This window comes from Colobus angolensis, unplaced genomic scaffold (assembly GCF_000951035.1).
Source record: "Colobus angolensis palliatus isolate OR3802 unplaced genomic scaffold, Cang.pa_1.0 Scaffold96, whole genome shotgun sequence".
In the NCBI taxonomy this organism is placed as follows: Eukaryota; Metazoa; Chordata; class Mammalia; order Primates; family Cercopithecidae; genus Colobus; species Colobus angolensis.
In genome coordinates this window covers 1,192,451-1,202,152 of record NW_012123598.1, presented here as the reverse complement: position 1 = coordinate 1,202,152, position 9,702 = coordinate 1,192,451, and the positions used below count along the sequence as shown (strand labels likewise).

Genomic DNA, 9,702 nt, shown 5'->3' with positions numbered 1-9,702 from the left:
TGTTAGCCAGGATGGTCTCGATCTCCTGACCTCGTGATCCACCCGTCTCAGCCTCCCAAAGTGCTGGGATTACAGGCTTGAGCCACCGCGCCCGGCCATACACATGACATTGTAAGAACAAGACTATGTAAAGAGTACACAAAGGTATTTTTTTCAGACGTTGTGTTTGGCTGTTCAAGAGGAAGGTTACGGGTCTCTACTGTGGTCTAACAACTCAGCTAGTGAGACAGTTTCCAAACACAGCCACCTATCTACCTATGAGGGCATGGATCTACTCAATGGTTGGGACATGTGGCAGCCATCTTACAGAAAAAGGAAAACCAAGAAACTGCAGTGGACCATGGAATATTAAAGCCAACCTGATGTACAGAACAAAACACATTTGAGACAAGCTAACTGCCTAACTGGGCTTTTGGTTGTAGGAATTAAAGTGAACACGTATTACTTGGTCTTTTTGGCAATGTAAAAAACATCTTGGCTGCTTCCAAGGAAGTGTCTTTTTAAAGCACTCTTTTCTCCAAAATGCCATTTTCTCTACCACATCCACCTTGCACAGTTGAGCTCTGTTGATTTACAGCAGGGTATAGTGTTATTTATTCCACGAACACATTTCTATTCCTGTAAATAAAGCCATTCCTGATTAAATACTATTGTATAACTATCCAAAGATAGTACTACCAAGTCATAAATTTCGAACTTCTTGCTTCTATTTAACTTGTAAGGTTGCAAAATAGCAACAATAATGATGTTTTCTATGTTTTCACATTTCTTTACAAAATCTGGCACAGTATTTTAAAGTTATTTGGGCAGAAGTCACTGTTTCGTGCAACCAATGAAACAACACCTAAAAATCTGACGTATAGTCTTAGCATTAAAATATTTTATTTTCCACTTCTAACAGGTGCTTGATGTTTAGCATAATTTGGACATTTAAATAAATACACCAAACTCAAATGCTAATAATTAGGGACAAACTACTAATAGTTTGGGACAGCAGTAAAATGTTGATTTTTGGTCACTCCAGTGATACGAACACATCCTCATATCTTCCCTAACTTTGTGGTACATGAAGACAGCTGGAATTCAACTGTCCTTTCAGTGATTTATTATGAACCTGCCTGTTTATCATACCTAGATATTGTTTGCTCAAAGGGGGAACATTTACCACTTCTGAATTTTTCTCTGCTTGTTTCCACAGTAACCATTTGAACCACATTATATTAATAACAACAGTATACAGTTATAGAGAAGGGGCTATCTGCTGTCTAATTCAGCAGGTAATTTTTGATTTACACTTTTGTAAATGAACAAGGTACATTTTTCTTTTTCTTTTTTCTTTTTTGACAGGTTCTCACTTTGTCACCCAAGCTGGAGTGCAGTGGCATGATCTCGGCTCACTGCAGCCTCAACCTCCTGGGGCTCAAGCGATCCTCCTGCCTCAGGCCCCCAAGTAGCTGAGACTACAGGTGGGCACCACCGTGCTCAACTAATTTTTGTATTTTTTTGTAAAGACGAGGTTTCGCCATATTGCCCAGGATGGTCTCAAACTCCTGGGCTCAAGCAATCCGCCTGCCTTGGTCTCCCAAACTGCTGGGATTACAGGCGTGAGCCACCATGCCCACCTCAAAGGACTTTTTGATGAGACTTTGATTCTGTCCTAATTTGCTGAATCATACATCATAGAAAGACTCAAGTTGATGTGCTAACAAGAATATTTAAATGTTGCCATTCAGTTCAAATGTACCTTTTAATACTTTAAATTGATACATGTACATAACCCTTAAACACGTTCATGATAATTCTGTTGAGACTTCTGGCTAAGGACGCTGCTATACTGGTATATAAAATGTGCACAATTAAACTCCAGTGTGATCCTACTCATTTTAGTACATATGAGTGGGGATCTTTTGTGCAGCAGCTTTATCTTAATACGGCTCTTTGTGAATGCACTTCATAGCATTTATTGAGGGTGAAAGAGCAGAAGAGAATTCTATGTTAAGTATTTTTATACAAACATTGGTCATTTATTAAACAGAACCAGTATTCATAACATTTGTCTGGGTTTAAGATATGTCGTTTTGCAGATCCATTCACTGTAGTGACCCCAACATTACTGAAAATTACCAAGCTTTTTCGGCTCTCACCAGTGAAAAATTGTACCCTCTTAAATTCTGTCAGCATGTCACATTCATTGTCATCAACAGTAACTGGATGTTTCTGAGATGTTTTGACTCGACTCAAAAATATTACAATCAGTTTGGAGACAAAAGCACAATCTGCATTTTAGTTTAATGATGACACTGACGACTTTTAAAAAAAACCTATATACAAACATTCTATATAAAGTTTGCTTCCAAAATATTTTTCTTTTTTTTTTTTTTTGAGAGATGGGGTCTCATTGTTGCCCAGGCTGGAGTGCAGAGGCACAATCACAGTAATACCACAACCTCAAACTCCGAGGCTTAGGTCTTCCTCCCCTCTCAGCCTTCTGAGTAGCTGGGACTACAGGCGTCAGTCACTGCGCCTGGCTGCAGAGGGATTTTAATATGTCAAAGTATTAACATGATGTAGTAACTTTGTGCCCACTCAAATCTCTTTTCTATCACATCCTTATATGTAAAAGTATTAACACGCTGCACTAACTTTGTGCCCACTCAAATCTCCTTTTTTTTTCCGAGATGGAGTCTCGCTGTCTCCCAGACTGGAGTGCAGTGGTGCAATCTCGGCTCACTGCAAGCTCCGTCTCCCGGGTTCACGCCATTCTCCTGCCTCAGGCTCCTGAGTAGCTGGGACTACAGGCGCCCACCAGCACGCCTGGCTGTTTTTTTGATTTTTAGTAGAGACGGGGTTTCACCGTGTTAGTCAGGATGGTCTCAATCTCCTGACCTGGTGGTCTGCCCACCTCGGCCTCCCAAAGTGCTGGGATTACAGGCGTGAGCCACTGCACCCGGCTCAAATCTCTTTTCTATCACATCCTTATGTTCTTCGACACACTGACTTTTATGCTTCTCCTTTTAGAAACATAAAATTCTTGTTTTAATCTTAGTTGTAAAAAACATTTGCATGTGTACCTTGCTCAGGCGAAGATTTATGACCTACTAGTCACAGCTAAATAGTCAACATTGTCAGAGCTGATACTTTTTGGTTCATGTGAGGTTTGGTATTCTTGCATTTATGTACATGGCTGTCAACCGTGTGGACTTGTTCTGTACTGATGCTGACTAGCTTTTACAGAATTGTTAAAACTAAGAAAGTTAAACACGTGCTTATAAAAAAAAGGTGGGGGAGATTATGTCCAAAGAGCCCAAGAGCCAGTCTGAAAGGGAGTCACTGGCCAAATTTGGAAAAACATGAATGTTGTGATAAATTAATGATAATGGGTAATCATCTGTTACCAGATAAAATAAGATGTATTTTATTCCGACCTGGAGATGAGAAAAAATATGCCACCTACTATTAATCCATATGATATAAATGAAGAAACAAATGGTGAAAGGGAGAAAGCTCTTCTTTACAGGAGTATGTGATCTAATAAATAAAGAAGAATAAAGGTTTTATTTTATTTTTTATTTTTTTGAGACGGAGTCTCGCTCTGTCCCCCAGGCTGGAGTGCAGTGGCGCGATCTTGGCTCACTGCAAGCTCCGCCTCCCGGGTTCACGCCGTTCTCCTGCCTCAGCGTCCAGACTAGCTGGGACTACAGGCGCTCGCCACAGCGCCTAGCGAATTTTTTGTATATTTAGTAGAGACGGGGTTTCACCGTGGTCTCGATCTCCTGACCTTGTGATCCGCCCGCCTCAGCCTCCCAAAGTGCTGGGATTACAGGCGTGAGCCACCGCGCCCAGTAGAAGAATAGAGGTTTTAAAAAATCACTATTTTGTAACTATTAATCATATCTGATCTAAGGGAAAACTATCAATGACTTCTGAAACTAGCAGGTGAATAATATGTGAGAAGCACAATAGTTAATATCCTCTCAAGGTGGACCATAAAATCATGGCTTGGCTCTATTTCTACACTGCTTTCCCTCTGCCCACAGTGCACAGCCCAAACTTCTTAATGTGGTTGCGTTTCCTAGCTTATCTTTTTTTTTTCTTTTGGAGACAGAGTCTCTCTCTCTTGGCCCAGCTGGAGTGCAGTGATTCGATCTCGGCTCACTGCAATCTCCACTTCCCATGTTCAAGCAATGCTTCAACCTCCCAAGTAGCTGGGATTACAGGCATGTGCCACCACACCAGGCTAATTTTTGTGATTTTAGTAGGGATGAGGTTTCACCACGTTGGCCAGGCTAGTCAAGTGATTTGCCCGCCTCAGCCTCCCAAAGTGCTGGGATTATAAGCATGAGCCACCACGCCCGGCCCCCAGGGTATTTCTTTGTGTTCCTCCCTTTGTTCACTGACCTCAGCCACAGAGGCCATCCATTATCTCAGAGGTCCCAAGGGCTCCCTGCTCAGGTCCTTCATACTCACTGGCTGCAATTGGTATTCCCCAGCTACATCACACCTTCCATGTCTCAACTGAAACGCCTTATCCTTGAAGAGGCCATTGGCCCTACCATGCACCCTGACTCAACCTGTTCTTTTTCTTTCACATATTAGCTCATGTCCCTGTGTCTGTATGATTTCATGTCTATTTTCCCACTGCAGTGTAGGTTCCTTGAAAGCAAGGATAATGTCTGCCTGCCTCATCAATGTATACTGTGACATATTCCATGGTGCCTAATAAAAGCTTATAAGTACTTGTTAACTGACTCTCCAAAATTCAAACAAACCGATACACATTCCTTTAGAAAAATGGTCAAAGGACAAGATCATGTCCTATGCAGGGACATGGATGGAGCTGGAAGCCATTATCCTAAGCAAACTAACACAGGAGCAGAAAACCAAAAACTGCATGTTCTCACTTATAAGTGGGAGCTAAATGATGAGAACACATGAACACACAGAGTGGGACAACACACACTGGGGCCTTTCAGAGAATGGAGGTTGGGAGGAGAGGATGACAACACTTAAGACATAAGCTTTGAATGTAGCAACCTGCAGGGAAGATTTTCTAAGACAAAGGGCTACTTCCAGCTGACCTGATACCTGCAGTGGCTATTCCCTTCCCATTGATACCTCACTCACCTGGGCACAGGCCTCCAGACACCACCCTCTCCACCATCCAGGGCTCTTTGCCTTGCTCTAGGAAGGAGATCACATCAGGCTTGGAAATGGCAAGACCTGGAGATGAGAAGAAACATGCCACCTGGTTATGGTGTGAGGGCCCCAGAATTCAGATCCAGGACCTGGTCATCAAGCAGGAGAGGCAGTTGCAAGAAGTGCCAGAGGAAGATGGTACAACTGCCTGAGGGCAGGGGAAGATGCAGCTTCAGCTGACAGCGCTGCCCTTTAACCCGTCAAAAATGACCAGTCATAAGACTGAAAAGCACCCAAAAAACTGTCCAGGAAGGAACATGCCCAAGGATAACCTCCAAACTAACAGACGAGATCACCTTACCCAGTGAGACCAGGTTGCTGTAGGTCTCCAACATCACGTCTCTGTACAAATCCCTCTGAGCAGGTGCCAGACACTGCCATTCTTCTTGGGAGAAGACTATAGCCACATCCCTGAACAATTCTGACCCCTGGAATGGCAGGCATGTATGATATATATGTATTCCAATGGTTCACAGTGGGATGAAAGGAGGTGGGGCAGGTCTTTGCAGGAGGGTGGTGGTTTTGTTGAACAAGAAGGGTGGGACTGAATGTGAAAAGTGACAGAAGAAATGGGTATGAGTAAAACAGAATGTTCAAATGTTCTCAAACACTCCCTTTTAACTGCAAATCAAAGCTCTGTGTACACGTCTGGGATGAAAATTAAAATCAAGCTAAACGGAGTTTTCCTTATTGTAAGAAACAGTGTAATAAAGCACACTGCCCACTCTGTACTTGGCATACAATAAATTCTCAAGGTGAGACCTATCATTTCTATCTTTTGGAATAACAATAACAATAAAGAATATTTCTGATGGATTTTCCCCAAATATTTTATTTTCTTTTAATTATGGAAACATGTTGTCTATCTTAGATACAGGATTTTCATATAAGTCAAGAATTTCTTGGAGATGAAAGTTCATCATTATGTTGGAACATAACACAAGCATTTTTCTTCATGGGAAAAACCATGGAGATCACTTTTATTCAGTGTACAATTTTCTATCAAGTGAAATGAATGACCCAAACATCCTCTTATTTTGGATCCCGAGGTTGGATCAGATCTCTAAGGTTTTTCCAAGCCCTGACCACTCACCCACCTAGCCGATCCTCTCACTTTCTGTATCACTCACCATCCTCAGCTCTGTACTTTTCTTGCTCTTAAGCTAAAGAAACTAATGGAGGATGTCCCAGATTCAAATGCTGTGTTCAACGTCAAACTAGACTTTAACTCTGGCATCGAATCTTGATGGATTCCCAGCCAAACCTCCATTACATATCCAATCATTAATCACTCCCAAAGCAGGACACTGTACCACGCGCTGAAATTGAAACCAACCACCACCATCTCCCCTGCTTTTCTATATGCGATTGCTCCTAAGCGTTCATTTCCATCTCTTCAAACTTCAGTTCTTACAAAGGATGCTCTCTTTCATACAGGGAAATGAGTTTCTCCTCCTAGCAGACGAAAACCATCAGGAGATGCAGAATGCTATAGAGAATAAATCTGTGGGCATTTGTCAGAGAGGAGAGAACAACGGGAGAGGGGACTCCTGCCTGGTCCTTTTATTCCCTAAAATGGGAAAGTCTGAGAACCAAATTCCTGGATGGAACCCAGGTGAAAAGTTTCAAGATAAGGAAAGCAAATATTTGTGGGATTTTAAAACTCACAAGGGACATGACTTTTAGAATTTCAAGGGCTGATAGGTCCTCCTCCTGGTTCCTCTCTTGGGGAAGGGCAGAGTCCTGCGATGGCAGAGCTGGGGGAGGAAAGAGCAAATATGAGAGGCTAGGCTTGCCTCACAGCTCCTAGAATGCCAAAGTTACAAGTTCCCACCTGCTTGCCCCTCTGCCCACCAAGAAAATGGGTGGGGGAGGGGAACAAAGGGATCCTCACCCAACCCCAGGAAACCAGCTTTAGCTGCTGCAAGGCAAAACGAAACCAGTGGTCCGTTCCCTCCCATTTCCCCTAAACATCCAGTGTGGTTCTGTTTTGTTGCAGATGCAAGACTGAGACAGGGATGCTGTGGGCTGTTCTAGTGACTGAGACCCACATGTTACCTCAAGGACAAGGAAGGCTTCCCTCAAGCCAGGAAGCATAGAAGGCCTGCATAATTTGCATAGCCCCAGCCTAGAATAAAGCCTTTCCAGGACTAGGCCATTTAACTCTTTCCTGCAGCAAATGTACCATCTTCAAAAGTCTACCTGGCTCTTTTCCCAATTGCCGAATTTACAAAAACCTTTACAGCCCAAACTGAGGCTTTGTGGACACCACTTCATGGAGCATGCCTTGCATCAACAAATGGGATAGACTTGCAAGGAACAGTAAGAGACAAATCACACGCAGTACGCCCAGTGCTCCATTATCAGCACATAAATGTGTCCTTCCACAGAGACACAGCAGTGCACAAAGCTGCAGGCCCAATAATATTTGCTAAATAATAGAACTGAAAATTAGTACATAAGTAAGCCAGTAAGCCAGTCCACAAGTAAGCAAGTGGTTGAATCATTTTTGGCGCAGCCATATAATGCGATGCCAAGTGACTATCTAAAATGACTATCAAAAACTGACAAGCAAAGATATTAATTACTGGATTCTCTGAGAACATTCAGCAAAAAGAAGTCAAACTCACTAACACACAGGCTAAAAACAAAACAAAACAAAACAAAACAACTGGAAGGAAAAACACCCAAATATTTGCAGTGTTATCATTTAACCAGTTCTTGAGCTCACTGTTAAACAAGAAGTATTTTGTAAAGGAGTACATAAAGTGCCTATTGCATTACAAACATTTGGTTCTAAGTAACTTGTAAGTGAAATAATTATGAATGTTGCTTAATATGATGTAATAGGCAGCTTTTCTTTATTATGATCACTTTTGTAAGCATTATTTGTATTAACTGCACCATATCCTATTTACACAGGATGGCCTGTGATTCACTCAAGTGTTTCTCCATTGCTGGACATAGAATTTGAACAAGGTCATATAAAATGTTTCCAAGTATAAGTTTTTCTAAACTAGTGGTTCTAAATCTTCTGGGGTCTTGCAACTGAGAACCTCATCAAACAAGATTTCCTCTCAGATAAAAAAAAAAAGCACGCATAACAGTGAATGCAAAACATCCGCAATTTCAGGGGGTCGGAGACCCCTGCGCACCCACCTAAGGGGTCCATGCACCTGGCCTATAAGGCCGGACGCAGAAAGGGGGCGCCAGCCGGCGCGCGCCGCGAGGGCCGGCGGGAAATGTAGTCTCACGCCGGTAAAGCCAGAGAGCGACGATGGGGCGAGAAGTCTCAGTTCTTCTCAGGCCTGAGACCCGCCTGGCCGCGGCACCAGCTCCTGCTGGACCCCAGAGCACCTGGAAAGCTCCGGAGCCCCTCACCTGCCGCCTCCTCGGGTCCAAGTGCCACCGCTGCCGCGCCCCCGGCAGCCCACGGCGCGCTTCCACCACGGTACCGGCGGATTCGCCGTGCGCAGCCGGAAGATGGCGCAGACGCACAAAGCACAGCGATGCTGCGCCATGATAGGGCCGGCGCCGCAGTGACTTCTGGGAAACATAGTCTCTAGGCGTGAAGGCAGCAGCCCGGTCTTGAAACCGGATCTCGCGATGTTTCGAAGTGAGCCGCGCGCAGGCGTGCCTGCCCTGCGCGCGGGAGAGAGTTGTGTGTTCGAGTCCCTGGGTCCCTTCCTGGGGGTTCTTGGTGCTGTGCTATCTGTGTGTGATTCTCTAGCGAGAGATTGTGTGCGACTGACCAAGTGGGCAAGGGGCTGTCACTGTGTGTGCATGATTGTTGTCAGGGTGTGTAGTGGTCGCTTCTGACTCCGCATGGGTCGCTGAATGTGTGACTGGGACCGTTTAGCGGCGGATACACAATTGTGTGCGGCTGTGGAAGATTCCCTCATCCGTTAAGTTCCCATCTCCGTGGAACAGCAGTTTTACCAGAAGGTTTGGAAGGAGCCTTAAAGTTGGAAGCGTAAGAGTTTATCTGGTAACTTATTTTAAACATTACATATATGGAGAATTAAATGTGGGTTATGAAGGAGAACGCGAAATAAAAACGTTATAAAGATGTAAAGGAGTTTTATGGGGCGGCATCTCTTGGCCAAATACCAGACCGCCACAGGTAGGTGTTAATTCTCTCTTGTTTTTAGGCGGTGCTATCACGTGTGAGAAGCCCAGGACTTTACACATCCCGAGCCAGTGTGGTCCAGTATGATGAGGAGTCCCGAGTGCCAGATGCCGGTCAGGACGTGTTATTCTGGGTCTCAGAATGAGGAAGCCCTCCCTGTCCGAGATGGAACAGTTTGTCCTTGAGTCAGGCCGGGAGTCCTGAGTTACTCTGTCTTTTGATTTGATCCTGTTTTCCTCAGACCTGGTGAGCTCTATGGTGTAATAAGTGGGTAAGAGTGTGAACCCTTAACCATCTCTGAGACTGGAGCCAGAATGCCTGAACTCTAGTCTTTTCTTTTTTTTTTTTTTTTTTTTGAGACAGAGTCTCCCTCTGCC

At 44.0% G+C, this 9,702-nt stretch overlaps 1 protein-coding gene and 1 long non-coding RNA gene across 3 annotated transcripts in view; one reads left to right on the top strand and one right to left on the bottom strand.

The window, feature by feature from the left end:
- The window catches only part of ZNF582 (zinc finger protein 582), a 13,180-nt gene extending 4,449 nt beyond the window's left edge, over window positions 1-8,731 (bottom strand). Inside the window, exons 1-4 of one of the 2 annotated variants that reach the window (XM_011932429.1) lie at window positions 8,578-8,731; window positions 6,865-6,953; window positions 5,498-5,624; window positions 5,125-5,220 (exon numbers count right to left, since the gene is read on the bottom strand). In XM_011932429.1, coding sequence (XP_011787819.1) covers window positions 5,125-5,220; window positions 5,498-5,624; window positions 6,865-6,873 — 232 coding nt within the window. In that variant the 5' untranslated portion in view covers window positions 6,874-6,953; window positions 8,578-8,731. Of the gene's footprint in view, window positions 1-5,124; window positions 5,221-5,497; window positions 5,625-6,864; window positions 6,954-8,355 lie in introns of both variants that reach the window. The other variant, XM_011932428.1, reaches the window with a different exon arrangement.
- Window positions 8,732-8,812: 81 nt separating this feature from the next.
- LOC105504838 overlaps window positions 8,813-9,702 on the top strand; it is an 11,989-nt gene continuing 11,099 nt past the window's right edge. The window contains exons 1-2 of the long non-coding RNA XR_001000660.1: window positions 8,813-9,184; window positions 9,348-9,571. This is a non-coding gene — a long non-coding RNA (uncharacterized LOC105504838). The remainder of the gene's footprint in view (window positions 9,185-9,347; window positions 9,572-9,702) is intronic.